The sequence below is a fragment of the Lepeophtheirus salmonis genome, chromosome 1 (assembly GCF_016086655.4).
Source record: "Lepeophtheirus salmonis chromosome 1, UVic_Lsal_1.4, whole genome shotgun sequence".
Classification (NCBI taxonomy): domain Eukaryota; kingdom Metazoa; phylum Arthropoda; class Copepoda; order Siphonostomatoida; family Caligidae; genus Lepeophtheirus; species Lepeophtheirus salmonis.
In genome coordinates, this window is record NC_052131.2 from 37,054,177 (window position 1) to 37,080,026 (window position 25,850).

A 25,850-nucleotide genomic window follows, 5' to 3' on the forward strand; every position below is an offset into this window, starting at 1 on the left:
AGCCCTTCTTCCTTTCCAACGTTCTGACTTTCTGACGGCGTAGACAGTGCTCATGGAGACGTCCAAATGCTTGGAGAGTGCGAATAAAAATTGGTAAATATAAACGTTCTTGTGTCATTTTCTGGACATGTACGTAAGCTAGAGAGCTCAGGTTTGTTTTGTTTGATAATTAATTGGATATGCTTTAATATATCGAAATATGAATTAATTTCAATCACTCAACCTTCATTAATTATTATTGAATTAGTAAGTGTTCAGATTTCAATGCACTCCTCAGTGTAATTTTCTCCTTATTGACTTTTTGATTTACAATTTTAATTAAAGAAATCAAATGGTTATAAAGGGGTTCAGGCGACTTGTATTGATAGGGCAAGTGTCATTGATCCCTTTTGTATATGACTCATTTAGAGCTCCCCCCACTGTAAAACCCCTACATCAAATTCTGATTGAAAGGGAAAGGAGGAATATGAGATACAATAAATGAAATCCATGGCTATGAGACAACAATTGGTTGGTTTCCCTCTCTGTGACCAAAAAGGAAGGAATATAATATTATGTTGTCAATATTATAATTGTAAAAAAAACATTTACAAACTTCTTCCTGGGACAGCTGACCTACATATACATATCCTGGATGATGATGAATAATGGATGAAGCGGGATACAACGAATAGGTAGAAGTGATTCGAAAGCTCCTAATAAATAATTCATTTCAAAATACACATAGATATAATTTACGCTCAACGGAAATTCAATTTTTAGTTTGTGCAGGCGCGTAGTGTACAAAGATCCTTCCGTTTCTCTTCCCCTTCTACATACTTTACTTACCTACGCTGTTTCTCCCTTACCACCTCTTCGTCAAAAATAGAAATAATAATATTAATGTCAGTTTTTCATGGAAGACTGTGACAGAAAGAAAAACGAAGCGAGAAACAAACAAAAAAAAAGTGTCTGATAGAAAATAAATATTTTTATTTATATATAATATATTTGTATGTGACGGTACTTAAGAAATAAATCAATATTTTCTCTGTAAATTTTGAGGAGGGGGATCAGAAGAAGAAGAAGGGAAGGTAATTAAGTCAAATACCTATCTATGTACGACTTCTCTGCAGTACTGAACAAGTGTGTTTTGTGTCAACAACAAATGAAAAACCAGCATGATTATGCTTCATTCTTCATTACAATCATGACCCGTTCGGGGCATTCCTCTGAGAACGAAGAGGAGAAGAAGAAGATGCCGACTATTTGAACCGGAAGAATCACCTCCCTTCTTTACTTTATACTACTACCAGCTGTATCCTCTTCAACAAGATAAGGAGTAGTAGTCTAATAGGAAACACCACATATAATGCTCTGACTATGTGCCATTATTTTGACAAACTTATTTACCTCTTACTATCCCTACTCTCTGCTTCTGGGCAAGTACTTCGTACTAATTTGGACGATAGATGCTTCCTCGACGGAGGAGGCTCTACCGAGAGCTTCTTCGTCAAAGAGTCCCTTCCGCTAGGGAGTCTTGTTGGAACACTTCGTGTCTATGGAGATCCCTCTCGTAATATAGAGCTTCGTCTTCAAAACGACCCCGAGAATGCCGTGGAAATCGAGAGACGGACTAAGAATCTCATTCTTAAAAAGAGCCTTGACAAAGAAGGGATTGACGGACCTAGCTCCCTGAGTTTCAATGTCTTTTGCTCGCGTATAGGAAGTGATGATCCTGGGTTCACCATCCCTGTGCAAATACGTGTTACAGACGTCAATGATAATGCACCAGAGTTTATTGGGAAACTCCCATATACACTAAACATATCCGAGTTGACCATTGTAGGCTCGAGAGTCTTTCAGGGTATGAGAGCCACAGACAAGGATCAACCGGGTCCCTTCTCTACTGTGGAGTACTCCATACAGCCCGGTCGCTTTTCAGATTATCTCACATTTGAAAATCCTTTGGAAGGATCCCTTGTTCTCACCAAACATTTGGATTATGAAAGTCTTAGGACTTTTAAAGTGGGGATCGTTGCTCGGGATCAAGGGACACCACATAGGGAAACAGTTTCAGAGTTACTCGTTACAGTCTTGGACGCAGATGATCAAAACCCATCCTTTTATTATGATCGCTATGAAGTCCTTCTTCCCGAACAAATTGAAAGCATTAAAGGTAGGAATATTTTTGGGGTGTTATTCAATTGATATTAAAAAATATAATGATTTGTAATGTGATTCCATAAACATGTATAATTGAGGTCAAAAACTTTTTTTGAAATAACTGCATAATATATATAATCCCTTCTCAAGTCATTTGTGAACATACCATAAAAAGTTTTGTTGGTAAAGTGTTGAATAACTATTTTGTTCCTCTGTAAAGGCAAGTCTGAGAAGTGTTTTATGACAGTTAGAGAGGACAGGAATTAATATATATGTCTATTTTCACTCTATATAGATAATATATACATAATTACTAAACATAACTAATTGAACCTTACATATAATGAACCTTAAAAGTGAAAATCCAATGTTACTATTTATTAAATTTGTACTATTTATTGGTTGAAAAGTCACTCACATAAAACTATGTAAAAGAAGGAAAACAAAGCATGGACGAATGAACTTGCGTAATATTTTTTGTGTATATGTGTGTGTGTGTTTTTTTCTAGGCTAAAGGTCCTCTTCATGTCATTTTTCATTATTATGATATATATGGATTTCATTTATTATATTAGTCAACATTTTATTTAAAAAATAAATAAATATATATATAACTAGCTGAGATTCATTTTAAATTGTTTATGCCCATTTGGAGGGCATAAATGAGTCCTATTGAAACATTGGCATCACCATTTTTTAAATCTTCTAACCTTTTTTTCATACAAAAAAAAAATAAAAAATGGATGACTTTTTCAATATTGGATATTTTGACCTCCCTGTGTTTACAAAAATGTTTTTTTTCACTTGTTCATTCTTAATTTCATAAAATTTTTGGTTCATCTGTAAAAAAGAAAAAACAAAGTGAAAAAAAAAACAAATTTACATTGCTAGTTTACTGGCTTATTGACAAAAAACAAAACATCAAACTAGCTATGAAGTATTTTGACCTTCATGAACGGTATTCAGATTCGATTAATTTTTATTTACTTTTTCATTCTTAATTTGATAAATTTTTGAGTTCATTAGTAACAAAAAAAGAAGGTTAAAAACAAATTTATATTGCTATTTTAAGGGTTTATTCCAAAACAAAAACCCCGTAAATTTTCTTTGATCAAGCTAGCAAAAACACGGTCAAATATTGACTAATCAGTTCCCTGTTTGTTTGTATTTAACAAAGAATCAAAAGGTGGTTTTTATTCATATATCTGGTGCAATGATTGCTAACCGGAGTTCCGATGTACACATCTTCTAAATTACCACAAAGTTATCAAGGGTATGAGGAAGTTTCTTTAATAAAAAAGCTCATAAAAGTTTTAAAATAAAAAGTTAAGTTTTGCCAAATATTTGGCAAAATTAAATAATCCTTAAAAAGAAGGACTCGATTGGAATGAAAAGGTTGAGAACCACTGATAAATTCATTTCTTTTTTTATTTATTTGACTGAGAGATTCAAATGATTTGATCAAGATGGAATATTTCAACTACCGACTTCCTTCTGATAATAATTATTATAATTCATAAAACGTTCTTTTTCAACAAATATTCCACAAAATATCAACGTTTCTTTACATCGTGAATGATTTGTCAATTCCAAATGCTTTGAACTATGCATGTATAATTACATTGGGATATTTTGTTCCTTATAGTCTTATAAAATGATCATAGTATTTTATAATTTAACTAAGGCTTAAATGCCATGCTCTGGGACTCACATAATGTAATGACAACTCATCAAAACGTTATTATAGTCCCCTTTTTAACAGGGTTGGAAGGAAGCAGGTGGAGCTATTATTTCATCTACCTATCCACCTATACCTATGTGAAAAATATGTTTGATGCAGAAATGGAATTTATATAGAAGTCTTATAGAGCTTTAATAAGAGTAAATAACTCATGGAAGTGTTTTGTGGGTTTGATGATTAATTTGCGGTTGACTCCTTTGAAACAACCTCAAATATACGCATTATCTAATTATAAGGGTTAAAGATTGGTTGAAAAATGCTACACCGGTCTGAGACCATTTTAACTAATTCGCTCCTATGTCGTAATAAAATAAAGTTCAGTTTACAACAGGGTCTTGATTCGGTTCCACGCAAAAAGAAAGTTGTTTTTGTAAAGGAAAAAGAAAATATTATCTTCCATTTTGGTTCAAGGTTTCAAACCACAGTTAGAATCAAAATATTGGTCCATATTATTCAAAGCAAGAAAATATAACTTATGATTGAAGCACACACACACAAAAAAAAAATGATCTCGATACTGAAACTAATTATGTGTTGCTCTTTGAAGTGAACGACAGGAGCCGGCTCCCGAACCATCAGAAGCTGGCTCAGAGTCTCTGCAGGAAGGGTGGGTATAGAGGGGCTATAGCCGCCTCCCCTAAATGAAAAAATTCTTGCTTCTTATTAATCACTTTTTTTCGTTTTGAAGACAAAATTTGAAGCAAAGCAGGAGGAAAATTCATTCAGGCAAGTTATGTAGCAAAGGAATTTTTAAAAAATATTATCCTATGGCTGGGGTCTCTACAAAATTATATTTTTTTTATGGGAGAAAGGCTTGAATTTGGAGTTTTTAAAAATAATTTCCGAAAATGAAAATTTTTGAAAAAAAATTCAAAAATTAAATTTCAAATATTAAGTTTTTGAAAAAAACATTACAAAAATCTACAGCTGTTCATAAAAATTAATTTTTGCGGAAAAAAATTTCAAAAATCATACTGCAAAAATTTCGAAAATCCATAGCTATTTAGAAAAAAATTTCAAAAATTCAGAGCTGACCACAAAAAATTTTAAAAATCCGCAGGTATTCACAAAAATTTTAATTTTTTATAATTTTTTTCTTAAGAATTTAATTTTTTTGGAATTTTTATATTTGAGGGGGGGGGATACAGCCCCGCTAGACCATCCCTTTTACCAGCTCTTTTTAGTGAGCTAAGCTGAAAAAGCCGGAATTCCTATCACTAACTGATAGCTATTAAAATGAAATTAGTATTATCTAATGTTAAAATGTGGGTGGAAATAAAAAGTTATACATTTTATCGATCCAAAGTTGGATAATTAATCTTTATTAGCTATTAATAATTTTTCCATTAAATAGGTATTAACTAAAAAAGAAAAGTTATCATGATTTTGTCAGGCAAGTTAAACTATACTTTCAAGATAGTTCATTTTAATATAAATTGCACATCTAATATCTGTATGATAATATGGTATTTAATTAATTCAAAATAGATATGATTTTTATGAAACCAACATATATTATGTGACTATTTTTGATTGGGAATACAGACTTCAGAAATCGTACATAGATTACTCTCATAATTTTCAAATCGAATTGCTCACGTTTCAAAACTGCTGAAAAAAACCACATTGCGATTCCTTTTGTATCATAAACATTTCAAAACTTTTGAAGGTTTTCTGTTCTTTTAACTGTTAACGTAATACTTAAGTCTGAAATCCCTGGAGGGTAACTTTTTGTATCAGTGTATCTAACAAATTATTTCTACTAAATTCATATAATAAAGATAATAATAAGTTTGTGATACATGAATCTGCAGCTCATCGTTACCAGTAGGTATTGTCTCTTTGGTGTCAATACTGATAATATTTATTACGTTAAGCTTGATTATATAAAATTTTAGACAATAGACGTAGTTCTACTCTGCCCATTGCTCCGCCAAGAATCTACTTATAAACATAAGTGTCTCCTCAATAGTAAAAAAATTGCCTAGAGTTTCATTTTCTAAAAAAATTAAACGAGGATTCGAAATTTAAAAAAAGATGAAGATAATAATTCGAAATACAAAAAAAAAAAAGAAAAGAATAAAAAAGGGCCCACTCATCTACCTTAGTCCTAGGCCCAGGATTGTTATATGGATTTGGAGAGGGATTTTTGACAAAACTTAAACAATTTTGACAGTATGACCTTTTTTTTATTTATAGAATATCACTGAAATACCTTCTTTTTTTAATTTTTTTTAGAAAAGACATGGAAATTTTGACAACATAATTTCATTTTTTGACAAACCCCTTTCTTTTGAATAGTTTTGACAACAAGAGTGAGGGGTGGGGTGTAATACGCCCCACCCTGGTAGTCACGGGTCTATGTAACTAGACCTTACTTAGGGTAAAATCGACACTGAGTTCTTTAACGACTCCCAAATTATCAGTTCATATATTATAAAATTACTCAGTCAAATTAAGCAGAATAATGATTACATATATATTTATGTCAAACACAGTATTAATTAGAGTTTGTATGGAAAAGGTCTTCATAATTAATGGTTCAAGTGTTTTGTGGGGTTGAGGACTAATTAGTAATTTGCAGTTGTCTCTCTCGGAACTACTGAATTCATCATATTTACCTACATACATAAGTAGAAACTACTCCAAATACAGTTTCAGTTCATATTTAGCTCGTTCCTACGTTTAATTGACTCACTATACGGATGTACCGAGTGTTCCATTAAAATCTGAACACTTTGAATTTTAAAATTCAACAAGATATAATTTATTAATGAACAATAGAATTTCAACAAAATTAATTCTATAAATAGATGTGTGTCTCAGCTCTCTTAATCATTAATTTGGCCACCCTTAGCGGCTGTGGAAGACCCGTCCCCCGCTGCAGATGTAGTCATCTGTCATCCCTTTTCAGCGATGGCTGACAGTGGCTTTGAGGGTCTCGGTGTTTGGATGACAGACACTGCAGGCCTTTTCCTTGACATACACCCAAAATGTGTAGTCCAGGGAGGTGGCATGGGGGTTGCAGGGGGCGTGCAAAACTGTCAAAAAAGAGTTCAAAAGTACTCAAAAGATCTTTCAAAAGAGTCTTACAACGGAGGAGATGGGGTTCTTTCATTGGTGGGATCAAAAATGTCCTTTCCACCCTCACAAGGCTCTTTCCCCCCACTTTTTTTTATAGCTCTTGAGACAGTCTGGTGTGATACCGGAAGATATCTTGCATTGGCCATCAAGGACTTGAGGAGATTGGTTTGGGCTCTTTTACTTAACTCCTCCAGGGCCAGTTTGGCTTTTTGTACAGAGCCCTTATTCATATCCACCGTTTAAGACTTGCTGATGTTGTAGACGGTGGTCCTGGAGAAACTACGCGTCAAGGAGTGTGCGAATGGAAATTCGCCAATCTCGTTCAATGTCATTTTCTCGACTTGTACGTAAGCTGGAGAGCTCAGGATTGTTTTGCTTTGTAACTATGCTTCAATATAGTGAAATATGAATTAATTTCAATCACTCAACCTTCATTAATTACTAAAATAGTAAGTGTTCAGATTTCAATGGACCACCCTGTATACAAAACGTTGAATGATATGTAAAATTACAAAAGTATTTACTCCTTTTGTACCCCTTTCTTTGTTCGCTCATTATCATTATAATTGAATTAGTCAAGACTCAGTTACTTTGATTCTACTTCTTATTTATTACAATATGTGTTATTTAAGTAGACACAAGACGATACATACATACATATTTCATGAACAAACGCCTGAGTTGCTCTAAATATGTATATCCATGTAATTTTTATTATCATACGTATTCCTTTGCGATTAGTTCTATTGATTTTTTATTCACTGCATTTTCATAATTATTTCTAAAACATAGCAATACACTAGGGTTAGACTTCCGTCTCAAGATCATAGACCGGTCTAAGACACTCATAATTTTTGTTGTACGGAACTATTATTGTCTCAATGCCAATAACTGGTTCTGGTTTCAAATTGATATTGGTATTTCAATACTTTTGGACTAAAAGTGTAGAAAATGAGCAGTTATCAATGCGTTCGAAATATTTTGCTAGCTAAGAATTTATTTTACATAATTCTCAATTTAAAACCAATTGGTCACAAATCTTCAATAGTGACCAATTGTCGAAAACAATTCTAATTTAGACAGTCATGCTTTGGGACCTGTCGACAGTCCAATGTTTCTCATCCGAATAAAAAATAATTCTGGTACCATGGGACTTCACATCGTTCGACTATTTTTCTTTCGTGGGAAGGTTGGGTGGCCTTCATATTGTTTGTAAGGATATGTCTCTTGTAGAGGCGGTATGACTTCATCCTAAGGTCAGTGTTTATGGCCTTGGAGACTGTTGAACGCCTTATTTGGAGCTTTTTGGCAAGAATGTTAATTGTAGTCCCAGGAGATGCCTTCCCGGACCATTTCAGGCCTACGATGAATCGGGGAGTGCGTTTTTTATCCCTCCAGGACTTGTGGGATTTCCCCTTATATTCCCCCTCCTCCTTCATACGGTTGTAAACGTCGTAGACTGTACTTTTTGGATACCCAATCATCTTTTTGATGTACACGGAGCTGTGTTCCACGCAAGCCAATTCGATGATAGTGTTCCTCCGGATTTTCTCCATCGTAATGACTTCTTTTGAATGAAATGTTGCGCATCAAATTTAAAACTAACGCTCAACATCTCATTTTAAACTTAAAAAGACTGAGTTGAATGCTTTTCGTATTGTTTAGGATACAATTAAAAATGGGTCGGATTTACAAAAACGACCCTGTTATTCAGATAATTATGACAAAGCAATAACCCCTAGTTACATAGGTAAATACCAGAGTAGGAGGAAAAATAGATAGAGTTTTAACGCTAATATGTATGTTTTACGTACAAAATTAGGGTTTTGCGTGTGTTTTTTATTTATAAAAATAGTATTCTCTTCGTTAAAACATTTTTTTTCTTTTAAAGTATGTTTGAATATGAATAACAATACGTATGTATTAACATACCATGCATAAATATGCTAATAAAAGTCTAAATTTATTGACAATTAACTGCAAAATATCCCTTATGCAGAGACAGAGAGAGAGTGATTGAATGTGTGTGTAGTGTCTTTGCTATTTTGAAGAAATGAATAGTCCTACATACAAGCAGTAATTTGCCTTAATTTTTTTTTTGTTAAAATATAATATTTACAAAGCCTTTAATTCGTCACTTCACCTGCTTTTAGCGTTTATTATTACTTTTGTAAAGAAGCAGATTCAATTCAATCCCCGTACATGTAATTATAGAGTATTTAACTATTAACTTTATTGTACAAATACACTGTAATTGATCATCTAGGACTAATATAAATAACTTTCTCCTACTATTGATACAGGAATAAGGATAGGGGAGACCGGGCAATTTCTTAAGCTCAAGAAACTAAAAGTCCAGCAACACAATTTAAAAAGGGCATGCCATTTGTTTACTTACTTATATTAAGACATCATAAAGTAGCACCGTATTTTCATTAAGTAATACAACTCTCTGAATAATCATTATCACATAGAGGAGACACCAGAGCCCATAAGCAATTAATACTTATCGGGTTGTCCATTGAAATCTGAACACTTGCTAGGTTGAGTGATTGAAATTTATTCATATTTCGATATATTAAAGCATACACAGTTATTTACTAAACAAAAAAAATTTGAGCTCTCTAGTTTATGTACAAGTTGATAAAATTACAACTGATGGACTAATTTCTATTCGCGCACTTCTTGATGCTTGGTGTCTCCAGGACCACCGTCTAGGACGGTAGCAAGGCCGAAACGTCGGAGAGGAAGAGTGTCTCCGTCAAAAAGGCCAAACTGGACCCGGAGAAGTTAAATAAAATAGCCCAGGCCAATCCCCTGAAGTCCACAAGGGTCCATGCAATATATCTTTGGGTTTCACACCAGACTGTACAGAAATCCATCAAAAAGTGGGCTGAAAGACCAGTTTTGACACCAGTTATGAAATAAACCCATATCCTCCGTTGCAAGACTCATTTTAATGAGTCATTTGAACTATTTTGCCCCCTCCACTCAAGATGCCAGCCTTCTCGACTACGCCTTTTGGATGCATGTCGAGGGGAAGGCCTGAATTATGCTTCATCCAAACCCTGATGCCCTAAAGCCACTATCAGCAATCTTTGGGACGCCATGACAGATGCCTACACCCACAGCGTGTGCCATGCCTACTGCCGCAGCCTGGAAGCCATCATTATCCCTAGGAGCGGCTACAATAAATAATAGAGAGAGCTCAGACAAACATCTATTTATGGTATTAATTTTGTATAAATTCTATTGTAAGTAGTCAATTATACTTTGTTGAATTTTAAAATTCAAAGTGTTCATATTTAATGGGCCCCTCGGTATTAACCCAGGAAGGTGACACGACCTTACGGATAGTATATAATTTTTAATTTGATCAACCCCTATTACAATTGTGTAATGAGATGCAGATGATTGTGACAGAGAATCAATATTTTTAAAGAAAATATGTTAAATAAAAACAGATTTAGTGGATTTAAATGAATTTTTTCAAAGGTAAATATTTTTTTTATAATGCAGTCAGTTTTTTGATGTACATTATATTATCTGAATTATTGTTTTGTCATCAATTGAAATGAATCACTGATATACTATATTTTATGGCTATATTTTTTGACATATTTAGGCTACACAGCAAGTATTCTTGTTGGCCAGGGCAGAGACTTGAATAGATTTATTAGAGGGTTAAATTGTGGTGTGTCTGAGTTAAAGCAGCTCTGCGTAATTTATACACAAACAAAAAGTGTTCAAAATATCCCCTCTATAATCTAAGGCAATAATTACGATATACTTTTTCAAATATACATGAAAATGATGAATTAAAGATATGTGATGAATGATAATGTTCTCATGGCAGAGCGTGTCAGTAAGTAAATTCCAGTCTTTCAATGCTATCTTGATAACTTTATTCTACATAGATTTCTGTGGATAAAAACATTATTTATTTGATGCTTTGGAATCCTTGAATATAGAGCCTGGATGATCATTAATGTTTATAATCTTGGTTGGTTTGTTTTTGGACGATATTTATACTTTTCAAATTTTAGTATTTGTTATTGAAATAACTTCTTTGTAAATGATCAAACTACCTATATACATGTGATATGCGCCATAATATTTGATATATACAGGGTGAGGACTCAAAAAGTAGAATCCTCTTCGAGACTGTCTAGTCTCAGTTCTAAAAGTATGGCAATTTTGTACCAGGTACCATTCGAAAGAACTGACCAAAAGCTATAATTTGATGGTTTTTGTTTTTGGGCCATCAAAAATGTCCGAACAACAACTAAAACGGCAGTTTCTGTGCGATTTCCTCGGAGCATAAGTCAATCTCCGAAAAGAAAATCTTCACAGTGGACGCTGTTCTGAACAGGAGAAATGACCGCTTCTAGGCTGAATCAAGAGCTCAGGTCGAGGAAACCTTCAGGACCAAACATCCAGCTCAGGTCATTGTCCTCGGCGTCGTGGTTTCTGACGTCAACTACAAGGTCCTTAGGTACCATGTCTTGCCATGGTTGAAGAGCACGTTCCCCAGGGACAACAATGTGTTTACCCGAGGCGACGCTCCAGCACAAACGTCCAAGAAGGTGCAGCATTTTTGCGAGGAGTACATGGCTGCCTTCTAGCCGACAGACTTCTGGCCTTCGTTCTTACCCGACGCGAATCCCCTGGACTTTGCTGTTTAGTGTGTCTTGAAGAGGAAGAAGAACAAGACTTCTCACCCAAATGTCGATGCCCTAAAGGTCGTGATCACGCAGGAGTAGAACAACTTGTCCTCGGACTTTATCAAGGCTGATGTGCTTCTGTTTCCCCCCATATTGAAGCCATCCTTCAGAATGGAGGAGGACATATTGAATAAAAAGTGTAGGAAATTGTTAAATGACCAACTTTTGTTTCTCAGAACCTTTAGTTTTGATTGGAGAGGGATAGATTTTGAAAAGGAGTGATATTTTAGTAAGAGGAACTCGGAAATATTTGTAATAGTCTGTCTATGTATATGAAACTCCCTAATGTACATATATAACCAATAAAGATTTGCACATATCTTTATGTATGCAATGCAAAAAAAAATTATTGTTGATAAATAATTTTTATATTTGTCTTGTGTTCTACAATTATTTAAAATTATATAGTAACATTATTTTGCAAAAAATAATGGCATTTTTTCTGTGTTTGTTTAATTATAGACATAAATGTGGTGGATATTTTATTTGTATTTATTTCAATATTGGAAAACGGTTCCATGCACTCAGACAAACAACTTAATTGAAACCATCACACATATATGTACATTAGACTATTTCTATAGTTTATGGTTGAACCAAAATCATTAAAGGACACCATTTTGCGGTTCATTATACTTAAAATATAAATTTTTATTTATGACTTTTCATATTAGTTGCAAAGCAGAACAATTAAACTCCACACTAATTCGTGCAAGAAGGAGGATCGAAAAGACATCCAAAGGTATTCCAAATTCATTTACCAATCAATGACAACTTGAGGGAAGTGATCCAAATATGAATTGTACTTTTTTTTGTTGTATAAAACTCACGTGATAAAAATGTTGTTTTTTTCAATCTCCATGCCTAATTTTTAGCCACATTTTGTTGTAGAGTATTGTAACGTCCGATTTCTGAGATTTTACTGTATATTCATGTAGCGTTAACCAAATATTTGAGACTTGTATTGGGGTTCGGTTTGAAAATTCTAGATGGGTCCGAAATCGTTATAATTTGTGTCTGATCGAACTAATTTAATTCAACTACAGTCTGGAACATTTAAATTGTCAAATTTTGCTGTTTAAATTTTTTTTTCTATTTTGAATTTTAATATTCTTTTAAAAAATACAGAATTGATCTTATCTAGTGTTAGTCTTAATTTAAATTTTAATAAATTGGAAATTCAAACTTGATGAAAGATAGGTTTTGTAACTCAAAATTCCTCATGTAAAGTTTCGGCTCAATTAAAGTCAAAACATCCGAGAACGAGTAAAATGGAGGAATAAAGTAGTTAAAATATGAAGTTTCTCTCACTTTGCATGTCCCCAATTGCATATCCAAGGAGCTCACGTGCAGGTGTACCACTATTTATCCTGACAGGAACTTATTCATCCCCACTATGGTATTGGGTGTTGTGGCCATCCAACTTTTGGATAAGAAAGTGTTACCTTGGGCCAGAGAAAGTTTTGGGTACAACTCAGGACAGAGCTCCATATATTCGCTCCGCTAAAACCCCGGCCTTTATGAGAGATAACTTTCAAGACTTTTGGGACCTCAACATATGGCTGCCCTCATCTCCAGATGTGATTCCCTTGGATTACTTTATTTTGTAGTGTCTGGTAGAGAGTGTGTGCTACTTCTCACAGGAGTGTCCAGTCTTTAGACCAGGGGGTAGGTAACCTTTGAGACATGGAGCACCAACATCAACATTTCCAATCAATGAGTGTGCCATTATCAACAATAATGGTAAAATACATGCACAAACTACCGGAAAATATCCTAATTTGATTGTGCCACTGAATATGCCTCTGCGTGCCAGTAGTGGCACGTGTGCCATAGCTTTCTTACCCCTGCTTTAGAGGCTTCCATCAATAAGGAGTGGACCAAGATCGAGTCTGACTACATAGTCCAAGGCTGCAAGGGACTTAGGCCTCGTATTGAGACAATTATTAGAGCTGAGGGCTCATATATAGAATAAAAGTTATGCCGAGTCCTATTTTCAGATAATTTTGTCAAATAAATGTCCTCACAAAACCTCTCGTTTAAATATTACTCTTGAGCAATTGAAAATAATAAAATGTGTACCACTAGATAAGATCAACACTGTAGGTAATGAAAGAGTTAAATTACTAATTGCTCCATATGATACTTCCTACTCAATAAGGTATCGGAATGTAATATATATATTTTTTTATTTCCCTCCAGAAAACCCTGGATCTTTTACTATTTAAAACATTTTGGAGAATCTCTTTGTGCAAGTACATACATATCACTGAATCAAAAGTGATGAAAGTAAAAGTTTCTATTGAAAAAGTTATAAAATGAGCCAGAAAACGGTGTTCTAATTCAATTATGTATTTTTGTTAAACAGTTCAAGGTACATCATATCTCTACTAATTAGTGTTTACTTTTTTCCGTTTTTGAGTGGGCCCATAAATAGTTCTATATCATGGGTACATATAAAACATTTTAAAATCCATTAAGTCTGATATTTCATTTGATCTTTTAGTGAAAGGAGAAATTGTTCGTCTCATTTTCCTTACCTCCATTTAAATATGTAATTTTATCAAAACTTGACAGTCTCATTTTTTTTAATAAGAAGTTTTCAATGTTTTCGAAATTTGTTTTTTTTTTACCTTATTGTTGATTTCTTTTTTTTTTTACATAATTATGTTTGCTCTATTTTCTTCACGTTATTTAAATTAAAGTGCATGCCACCTCTAATTACACGTGTTATATACAATTTTATGGAAATTCCTTTATGTAAGGTAATACCAAAAATATAAAGCCATATCCGGATAAAGGAAACTTATATTTTTCAGATGAAAAGTTGACCTAATCCAGATTTTTCTTATATACAAACTAAATAAGCAACCACTATTTTTGAATAGTAATGAAAATAAATCATTCCGAAATTCATAATTTGGAGCAATCCGTGTTTGACTAGAACCTGTTTTTGGCAGATAATCGAGGATTTATAGCTTATCTTTGAGCAAAAGTGTTTCTTTAGGGCGCACTCATGATTAGAGATAGGAGCCAATTGCGGTATCCGTAATCTATATTATCCAAAGGATCAAAGATCTAAAACCCGCACCGGCTTCAGGTACCCGAACATTTAGAGCTCATAAAAAAGATCTGAGGAAACTTGCGGACCTTAAAAAGCTTATACAAGTATTACTTAATCCTAGTTATATATTAAAAAAATTATATCAAACATTCACTCTATTTATTTTTATTAGTGATGAAAGTGACATCTACTTAAACAGTTGTATCGCGTCGTTAGTTCAAAGGGTGTTATATCACACATCGTTTTCTTTTCTTCTATCACACGACTTTCTCTCCCGGAAAGAAAACAGATAGAGAGGTTAAATATTAGTTGGTAGTTAGCCAATAGTTTTCTCAACTATGGAGTTATTGTTCAATGATTGTATATAATTGTTCAGAATATAAAAGGAGCTAATTTTAATTCAACCAATCAACCTTTAGAACACTAATTAAGAGAAAAAAAGCAAAAACATTGACTATAAACCACAAAACACATTGCATATTTTTGTTTTAGCTTTTTACTTTGCTAACGCAAAAATTTCCTATGGTTTTTCTTGTCAGCTGTCGATTCCCTCGTCTCACCTGATATGTCATGGCTATTTCATAATTTATTCTTTTTGAATTATAAACGAAGTAATATTATGCTTATGTTCCGCTTTAAGAAGGACAGGAATACCATTTTTTTGTTGATCCCCCGTAGTCGTATATATAAGTATACTGGCCATTTCATGATTTATATGAAGAAATTTTGGCTATCACATACAAATATAAACCTAGAGCTAGGCTTATAGTACACTATTACTAGGCAATATTATAATGCAGCATCGAGTACTTAAATGATTAATAGACGGCCTCGATGAAGATTCCAATTTTAATATTATGAATATATTACGTATATCTGTGTAATTCATTTTAAAAATAGTGGGGAAATAATATGAAAATTATAGTCTGGGGAGACTTAAGGGATAAATAGCAGTTGGTAGGGTTGACTTATTTGGCTAATTAACGAATGATTTCGGGACTATTTTAAGTTTCTTTTCGGAGGAAAGGTTGCGTGATTCAATAAAGGTAACGACGTGTAAAATGTACATTATATTTGGTTGTTGGCTGTTGACGATTCTTCTTCTTTTCTTCTAATTAAGTGTATTTAAAATTGATTGGTTTGATACGAATTAGTTCTTATCAAGCTATGAACAGTTATTATCTAGTGTACAAGAATAATTCCATAGTTGGTTGAATTGGCGAACTAACAACTAATTTGGAGCCTTTTCCTGTTTGGTTTGGTGATTCTAATCTGTGTCATCTTACGGCCATGAATATTTTGTTGGCTTATTCATGCTCTTTTTGGGTATGAGGGTTTCTTTATTGTTTGTTTTACTATACACAAGGTTTCTGCGCCATTTTGTGGTTATGAACGTTTTGCTAGTTGGTTCATGTCCTATTAAAGGTATGAATCTTTTTTAATTGGTTGTTTTTTTAATGACTTTATTCATTTACAAAAAAAATATATGAATAAATAAACATTCCAGTTTAAAATTAATTTTATAAACCAAAGTCAAACATCTTGAAAAATATTGTTCTATATGAAGTTATTCAGCAGTTCATTTTTAACAAAACATTCCCTTTAAAAAAAAACAGACAGTAAATAAATAAACAAAACAAAGCCAATAAATAACTAAGAATATTATCAAAAAGTTGTTTCATAATATTATCATTCAATTTGTCAATGAAATACCATTAACTATTCTGTAGATCCCGAATAACTTTTAAATTTCTTATACATAATTGTGTATTCTAAGTTTTGATCTAACAGTGAGTGGTAGGATTGGTCGTTTGCTGACAAGACTCATTATATCAACGTCATCTTGCGGCTATGAATATTTTCTTAGTTTTTCATTCCTTAAAACACAAAATTAATAATGTATATCAGAAATAAATAAACTAGTACATAGATTGGATTGGTATGGTATGGTATGATAAGGGCAGGAAAATAGATGATGCAACTGATAAAAACGTCATTAAAATGCCTTAAAATGAAGTAATTAAAGTTTATTTATGTATTAGTTAATTTTTTTCTACTTCGGTTCGTATCTTAATAACATCTTTTTAGTTCATAATTATTATTTTCTTGTCGTTCTAATAGTGAAACATGTCGTTTCTCACCTATTATATGCCTTAGCCTCGTCTTCTAATATTGTTTTACCTCTAATAAGGGTCACCTACATACGTCATTTCCTCGTTTGCAAAAAAGTTTAAATATGCGTGAAGAACAGTATACAAAATGTAAATAAATCTTGTAAGATTCTAATTACTAAAAACTTTTCCTTGTTTCTATGTGGAAAATGCATTTTTTTCCTCATATAACTAACAAGAAGTGGAAGCTCCATAATTTAGAGAAAATGCAATTATTGTTTACTGCTTGCATTGCTAAACTCTTTGATAATTAATGATGCACTATATGAAAAGACAGGGAAAATGTATTTAACCTTGAAGGTTGAAATAATAAATAGTTGCTTGGGACGTTCATTTGTCGTAGTCAAGTAGATATTATGTGAGTACAATATAAATTCTTCTGTGTTTGGGTAAGTAATCCCACAGACTTTATTGCTAAAGACAATAAAAAAAACTGACTTTGCTAAAATTTGAGGCCTCTCAAACTATTTTTTGGGTAATAATAGCCAATTAAATGTTAAAAAAAGAATTTTTATGCCAAAATGGGCCATTTTTAGGCCTCTTGTACCCACGTTGTTCTTTTTATAACTTTTTAGTATTCATTTTTTTCGTTAAAAATAGTGTTTTATATAACATAATATTGTTCAGTTTGTCAGTTAAAAATACTACTTACCTACCTCTTAATAATTAATAACGTGCGTTTTCTTATTTTATCAAAGAAAGTGTTCTTTCTTTTGAACAACTATATAACTTCTAACGTGGGGGAAAAATTTTCTATTTTATGTTTGGTAATAACATAAGAGCTATAAAGTCCCGGACTTAATATAGAAAACACGGGTTTTCCCCGTTCTAATTTGGCTTTATTAAATAAAATAATTTTTACTCGCTTTATAAACTGGATTCCCCATAACACTTTTCAAGCAATTCCTTAGCTTGAACATAATTTTATCCCGTAAAAACGCAGTTTAAAATTAATATACCAAATTGTTTTAGAAATATCTAAAGTACGATCACACTTGGCACAATAACTACCAAACTAAAGAACAGATTCTTATGAAATTTTGACGACCGTCTTTTGTAAGGTTCATACTAACTAAAAATGAGACAATTTGAAAAAAATAGCGCCATCTATAGGTGAAACATGGTGTTTTTCCACCCATGTATTATAGAGATGCTTCAAATAATTGATCAAAGCATACATCAGTTTGATTTTATATGATCACAAGGTATAATATATCTTTAACTGATTAATAAATCCTAAAAATGTAAAAACCATAATTTATGATTCATTGTCTTATTTTAAGGACGGTACATGAGGCCTAAAAATGGAGGCACAAAGGAGGAACATCATCTTTGATACACAAGGAAAACCATTGCACACATTTTAGACTCCTTGAATTATTAAAAACAATGTTCATAATACTACAAAATGTATCATTTTTTATTCATACCCTCATATTTGTTCATGAACTCTAAAATTGATATTTTTTTCGACACAAAGGAGGAACGCCATCTTTGATAAAAAAGGGATGTCATTGAGCATATTTAAGACTTGTTAGACCAAGGATGTCCAACCTTTTAATATAATGGGCCACATTGCCACTTGAAATATTTTAATGGGCCGGAAAACTATAAAAATAAATTTCATGAAAAATTGCTTCATTAAACAAAACTTTTTAATACATTGATTTTTTCAAATTTAGGCCAAATCTTATTTTCGCATGGCCAAACTACTTCAAAAAAAGGCAAATCTGGCAACCTTGTTGAAGGTTGTTCGCAGGTTTATATTATTTTCGGTAGAGAGCTCGTTTATTTGAATTTTTTTCCTCTCTGTTGTTTCATTAATTGTTTTTCCATACGGATCATTTTTCAAAAATTTCTTTATTTGGGGAGGGATACATCCCCTCCAACCCCCTGCGGAAGCCCCTACTCTTAGAATCTCAGAAAATACTAGATGACGACAAATATTTTTTAAATATTTGTACGTATTTTGTGCGTTCTACACATTATGATGATATTGTGACTAGTTTGTTAAAAATACTTTTAGAAGTTAGAATGAGTAGTGGACATTAAACATGAGACCGGGCACGGGTGGAAAATCCCTGCCTTAAACTATTGAAAACAAAATAAATAATACAAAGAGTACAAATTTTGAATCATACGTGGGCACAAGAGACCTACAAATTGGCAATTTCGACGCCAAAAATGTAACTTTTTCCAAATTAAAATGTTTTGTATCACGCCAACAATGGATTGAGAGTTCTCAAACTTTGGCAACGCCATTTTTTTATTGTGATTAATCCAAAACGGGGCAGTATAATTAATGTAAATGGGTAGTTTATTATGAGCAAATAATTTGCAATGATTGCACACATAAGTGTTGTATATATACGATGTAAAATTGTTCCTTCTACGTACATACATATGTTATATGAACTTGAAGGTTCTTCCTATTTTATTTTTGGGGTGAGAGGACTTTAATGAGTGAAGCATGCACAGGTAAGTATATATATAGAAATGTCATTAAAACTATGTATCCAAGTGCCATTTTTTCTTTTTCTCCCTTCACGATTTACATTTTCTTTAAACGAAGGCTCGACAATAGTCTTCATGAAATACATTAAATTATTGCTTTATTTATTGTTCGTACATCTCGTACACGTGCCAAAATAGTTGACTAACCAAAGGGATTTGATTGATGTGTTGCAAATGTTGACGACATTAAACGAACAAAAAAATACACAAATATTCCTAAATGCAAAATGTATGTAAAGATGCACAAACTGGCGCTATCTCCACGCAAAAAAAAAAGTCCAGCAAAAGTACAAAAAAATGTATAAAAATTCGGTCTAAATCAGTCCGAAAGAAAAGTTTGGTCTGGTTCCGTCCCAAAAAAATTACAGATTTTACAGATAAATTGTTTATAACATGATATCATATGTTTTTTCAAGTACAATGACTTTATACGAAGTTTAGACAGGGATAGCTCGAATTAATTTTGATCCCGCCGTATCTTATATGATTACAGTATTTGTTCTAGAACTTATCGTGTACTTATCGTGACCGTTGACCTAGAAAAAAAAATTGGTTACTAATAATATATGAGACTGATAAAAATCGGTCTACAAAGTGAGACCGAAAGACCGCGATCTGGACCGAAAAACCTAAATTAATTAATTTTAATTTCTCAATGTTCTGGGCAACGTCAGGCAAACCTTCTCTAACTTGTATTTGAAATGTCAGATTATTTTTGGACTTTTTTAAATTACCATAGATGTCAAAACACTATTTTTTTTGGGACAAAATCCCTGACATCGTCAGGTGACACCCCAGTGTGCCCCAGCACCGACTTTCAGGAACCCTGATCAAAATAATTTTTTTAGTTTCATTTCCTTATTCTCACTTTTTGCTCGATAGGGGAACTTTAGAAAATAACTTTATTAATATTTGTTATAGCTTAGAAAATGAATATCATCATGGGAATTTTTTCGCACTTCCTGTTTTCAAAACTTGAAAACAAACCACCCTAATATACATATATGACACCTATTGGCTATTGATAATAGTTAAAATACTCTGTGTAATTAAATGATTATTTGTCTTTTTTTTTTGTACTTTGTTCGTGTTTACTTTATCTCACAAAAAGGTGTATGAGATTAAATAAAGGGTGAAAAAGACATTTTATTTATGACTTGACCTAAATATCTAGTGTACATAAATAATTATATAATATGTTTATATCAATAACATTCATACATAATTTATGTCATTTTTAATTGTTACAGGCCAAAAACTAATGGTACAGCCCCAGGACATTAAGGCCTACGACAAGGATCGTGGCCTCAACTCCCCTGTCTTTTATTCCTTCAATTCAGATCCTAACAACGACAACTATAAATACTTTGAATTGAATCGAAACACGGGGCAAATCTATGTCAAAACCACAATACCTGAGAACGAAATCCTCTCGCCAGTTACATTAGTCATTAAATCAACACAGTTTGATAATCCGGATCGCTACGCTCTGACCACTCTCACAGTCTCACGTGGAGGTATCTATGACCGAGACCTGAAATTCCTACAAAAGACTTATTACCGAAGGATCCTCGAGAATGTTCCTTTAAATAGTGTGATTGTGACTCTGCTCACAAATAAACCCTCGGATCGGAGAGTGAATTTCTATGTTAGTAGAAATGAGGAGATGAACTTTTCAGTGAATCAAAAGGGAGAAGTCATTCTCCGTAAATCCATGGACTATGAAAACAAAGAAAGCCACATCTTTGAAGTCATTGCAACGGACGGGAGGCGGAATGATTCCGCCCTTGTCAATATTAGTCTTTTAAACATCAATGACTGGGATCCAAGGTTTCGATATCCACAGTATGAGTTCTTTGTTCCAGCTGGAAATGATTTTAATGGTTATAATGTTGGAGTATTGGACGTACATGACGGTGATAAGGGGGACTATGTGAGTTTAGAAGTCAAAGGACCCTATGCACGGGCCTTTGATATCAGCAATAGTGGAGAGCTGAGTCTTAGAGACATCAGGTATAAAAACAAAAAATACTTTATTCTTTAACAAATTATGATTATTTTTATTTTCCATTCTTATCAAATAAAGATTTTTCTCTTATTATAAAGGTCTCTGCTTAGTCATTCGACAGTCTTCATGCTTTGTTGACTTAACTAACAAAGAGACGTGTTTTTTTTTGTTGTGGAACGCATGCATAACATACCACCTATGCTACTATACATAGATTATGCCTTAAATATGTATAATAATTGTGCCATAACTTTTTGGCAAAGTACAAAAAAAAATAGTATTTTAATATGTTGTCCTTCATTTTAATGAAGTGTTGGGTAGCTAAATCAGTTGTTTGAGGTAGTAAATTGTTTCTTATAATGAAGTATAACATGTATTACAAAAAATTACGTATTTTTCATCGTTGTTAATGAGAGGCATTCCAGCAACATAGTACAAAAAAAACAAAGCAAATATTTTTGCCATAAATATAATTTTATTTCTTATCTTAACGACACGTTATATTGTTGATAATGATAATATTTAATAACATAAAGTTGTCCTATGCTGAAATGGATTTCCGGTTATTAAGTAAAGAATTTCTACTAAACTCCCGAGTGTTCTATCTTTGTTTAACCTGTAGGGAGAAGTAAGCGAGTAAACATTACATTCTGTTTTTTTTTTTTTTTTGCTCTCTGCTTCTCTTTCCTTCTGCAAGTAATTTATTGAGAAAAAAAAGATGAAGAATAACCTAAAATTAAGATTTGAAACAGTCTTTCTCAAAGCCTTTTAGAGTGTATACCACTTGATAAAAAAATTAGCATGCCAAACTGAATAGGATTGAATATGGCCTTACAGTAGCAGAGGGTTTAACAATATATTACGTTGCTTCTTTTACCGTGTTATCTTACCGAAGGTAGTTGGTCTCAAAACACTGACAGTCAAAATGTCGACCGACAGAACGTTGACCGTAGAACATAAAATAAGGGCTCCTCCAAATGGTGTTGCAATATATCCTATTCAGACATTTCCCACCTGAAACATACCGCCCCCCACCACTCCTATATAAACTACTAGTAAGGGCCCCTCCAAACCCCCTTATATAACCATAATGTTGGGGCTGGTTTCAGGTACCGCCGTGTCCCAAAATATTATGGAACTATTTATGCAACTACTAAGAGCGTCTAAAAATCCCTAATTTACACCCAAAATGGACGAAAACACCTTCACTACTTACATTTATCCCCCACCCCTTCCATTCCCATCCCGAAGGCCCCCCTAAATTTGAGGCTTTTTCGAGTTTCATCTCGTACTCGAAAGTAGCCCCAACTTCCTTGATATAAATGGAGGTATTGGGAGTTGCCTTTGAAGGTAACTTATCTTATGGTGGTGCATGCCATCCCTTTTTGGGACTCGGCAATACATGAAAACATCCCAACGTTCGGGGTGTAAATGGAGGAGGAAAAGTCTGTGCAAAGTAAACGTTCTAACACCTCAAAAAAGAATATCATAAAATATATGGAACCATCTATTTTTTGGCCCTTCTAACATCCTAATATTTACCTCAGAATACGGGGTTTGTGCAATGATAGCCTCACTAGACAGGCTAAAAACTAGCGTTGCAACCTCAAAAAGTGTAGGGTACCCCTCAAAAACATTCAAACAAACCTCAGGCCACAGGTTGTCGTGAACTACAGTGTGTTTACCAGACAGATTAAAAATATCGCCATAAAGCAAAAGATGATCCTTCAAATATATCAAAACAGACCCCTGCTACGCATTGTCCAGTTATACAGTTAAGTTTTGTCGACGCACAATACTAAATGGGTACTGAAACCAGTTCTTGCAGCAACATTGCATCATTCAAACATATGATGTATCGCTCAAATTTATGAGCCAGAACATAAATGAAAATTGTCATCAAATATTTCTGAATTAACCTTCTTTCCCCCAACAAAAATCCAGTGGGATCAACTATGTTAGCGAAACTGGTCCGAAAATTTAGATATTGAGAGAAACACTATTGTGAACAGTTCCCAACAATGATTAAATAATGATTTCTCTACCAATGGTTTTTCCACCTTCCACATCTTTCTTTTTTGATGAAAGGCTGTGAGATACAATAAAGTTAATGTCTCCTTATTTGTTGACAAAATTTATCTGAGAAAATGCTGAAGAATATACTAAATTAACTATTAATTTATATACATATTTTGTTGTATATAACTATGGCAGATGCTTTGAACTTCCGGTCTAAAATTGCTTACATGATGTCTCTTTCAAAGACCCAATTGAAGGGGGAGTCCCTCTTTCATGATAAGAAGGATGACAGCCATCATTTTTTGACTGATATGCGAAGGAGGGGATTAAACTTCACCACAGAGGTTCATTAGTTTGTTTATGTATCCTTTAACCATTAAAATAACGCACACACATTTGTATGAATAATAATGAAACCTCAAAGGAAAGACTCCGTTTCGGTCCATGCATTATTGAAATATTATGAAAGGTATTTATGTGTATTCAGTGAAGCAAGTTAATGCTAAAAAAATGCATATATTTGCTGAGTCAAATAATGTCCTTCATATCCATGATTTCTCCATAAAAAAGTTTTTAATCAAATCCGGAACTATTATTGATTATTTTTATTTTATTTTTCAGTCGAATCAATAGCTCTGAGACTCACATTGTAGTTGTAGCAGAGGACTCTGGGATCCCACCCCGCCGTGCCTCTGTACCCGTCGTAGTTAAATTTGCTTCATCACACCAAGGAATTGAAAGAGGCCTAACTGCCAGTATTTACTCCTTCCTGGACGAGAATATCCTATTATTTCTCGTATTTGGTTTGATACTATCTGTCTGCTTCCTTATCATATGCTGTTTAATTTATTACATTTGTCGATCCAAGGACCGACGACGGAAGCAACGAGATGCCAATTGCATTCTTTACAACTCTTCATCTACTGTACTGAATGATAGTCTTCCTGCTAGAGAGAATCAAGTTCGTTCATACCCCAAAAGAAACGAAGAAGGTAGTCCTAACCCGCTCTATGAAGAGGACACTTCAGGGCTCTCTGGAAGGTCTAGCTCTGAGACCCTCATGAGTGATCCCGAAAGACCTGCATTGAATCCAATGAATCCTCGTAGTTCAAGTAAACGCTATTCCAGTCGGAAAACATCTCGAGTCTCTCCTGCTCCATCTGGATCAAAGAAATCGGGAGACTCCACACTACATCAAGTACTTAAAGAAAACATAGGAAATCATAATCCCTCGCTCATTGTTTCTTCTAATGAACATTTAGATTCCAATGAGGATGGTCATTTAACGAGAATACAATGGCCAAGGAACTCTATTCCTAGAAGAGTCAAGAAACTCTCTTGGGAAGATGAACTTGAGGAAGAGGAAAACAAAGATAGAGACATTACAACCTATACGGAGAGTCCCAATATTTCCCCAATGAAAGTTCCCTCATCCAAGAGTAGTCCTTCAGTTCCAAAGCAAATTGGACCAACTATTTATTTTTAATTTTATATGTGTTATTATTATAAATTTTTATAAAGAAATATTTTATTAAGTTCAATCCATTCGCAAATTACTTTAACAATACATACATTGGTATATTCTATTTCAATATTTTTAAAAAGGTTGGTAGGTTGAGTGAGCAATTTAGGTTATATCATTCCGTGTTTTTAAAATTCATAGTAAAATGATGAAGTTAGTTTTCCCTTTAAAGTTATGTCTTGTTTGTACGTAAAGATAAGAAACTTGTAACGCCAGTCTGGTTGACGTTAGTCGACAACTTGTTTGATGACGTCACATCGGAGCCAAGTTCAGTGTTAACTTATATTATTCGAAGAATTATGTCTTCTTCTAGAGATACTGGGTGCATTTGTGCCGTGGCAACCTCTACAAGTCCATCAGATGTCCACTATTTTTGTATATTTATTTGGAAATTTATGTTTTGAACTATTTTTTTACATCAAAAACAACCTTTAATTACATTTTTTCAAATAATTTTTAGTACCCTAATCATTTCTACTAATAGAATTGTCTGGTGATAAAATAAGATACTATATTAGATCAAATATTTTAAGTTTTTATCGAATTTCCCAATAAATTGGCTCCTTTGTGACGTCACCAGTACAAATGTAATCAAAAGCATTTCTTATTGACAAACCTTATAAATAGTCACCTTGGTTAATACTAAAGAGCCTATAAGGGAAAGAGGGGTCATGTATATCAATTAAAAATGTATTTTCTTATCTCTAATTCTGATTAGTCTAAAATTATATATCTTGTGCGCAGTTCAATGTTATACCCCGTCTTCTGACTAAGATTCATCTAATATTATTAAATAGAAGTCCACGTTTCGGACAGGATTATGTATTTTTCTTTGGAATAAACCAGAAACATAAACTA

The 25,850-nt window shown here is 33.3% G+C and overlaps 1 protein-coding gene across 2 annotated transcripts; it reads left to right on the top strand.

Moving 5' to 3' along the window:
- The first annotated feature begins 794 nt into the window (after window positions 1-794).
- On the top strand, window positions 795-25,011 carry LOC121126751 (protocadherin beta-12). Of its 2 annotated transcripts, XM_040722083.2 has the most exons (4): window positions 796-2,158; window positions 20,694-21,456; window positions 24,092-24,668; window positions 24,733-25,011. In XM_040722083.2, the coding sequence occupies exons 1-4, from the start codon at window positions 1,363-1,365 to the stop codon at window positions 24,754-24,756; spliced, it is 2,160 nt and encodes a 719-aa protein (XP_040578017.1). In that variant the 5' UTR covers window positions 796-1,362; the 3' UTR covers window positions 24,757-25,011. The 2 variants fall into 2 exon arrangements, with proteins under 2 accessions (XP_040578010.1, XP_040578017.1); XM_040722076.2 differs by having other exon boundaries at window positions 795-2,158; window positions 24,092-25,011.
- The last annotated feature ends 839 nt before the right edge of the window (window positions 25,012-25,850 follow it).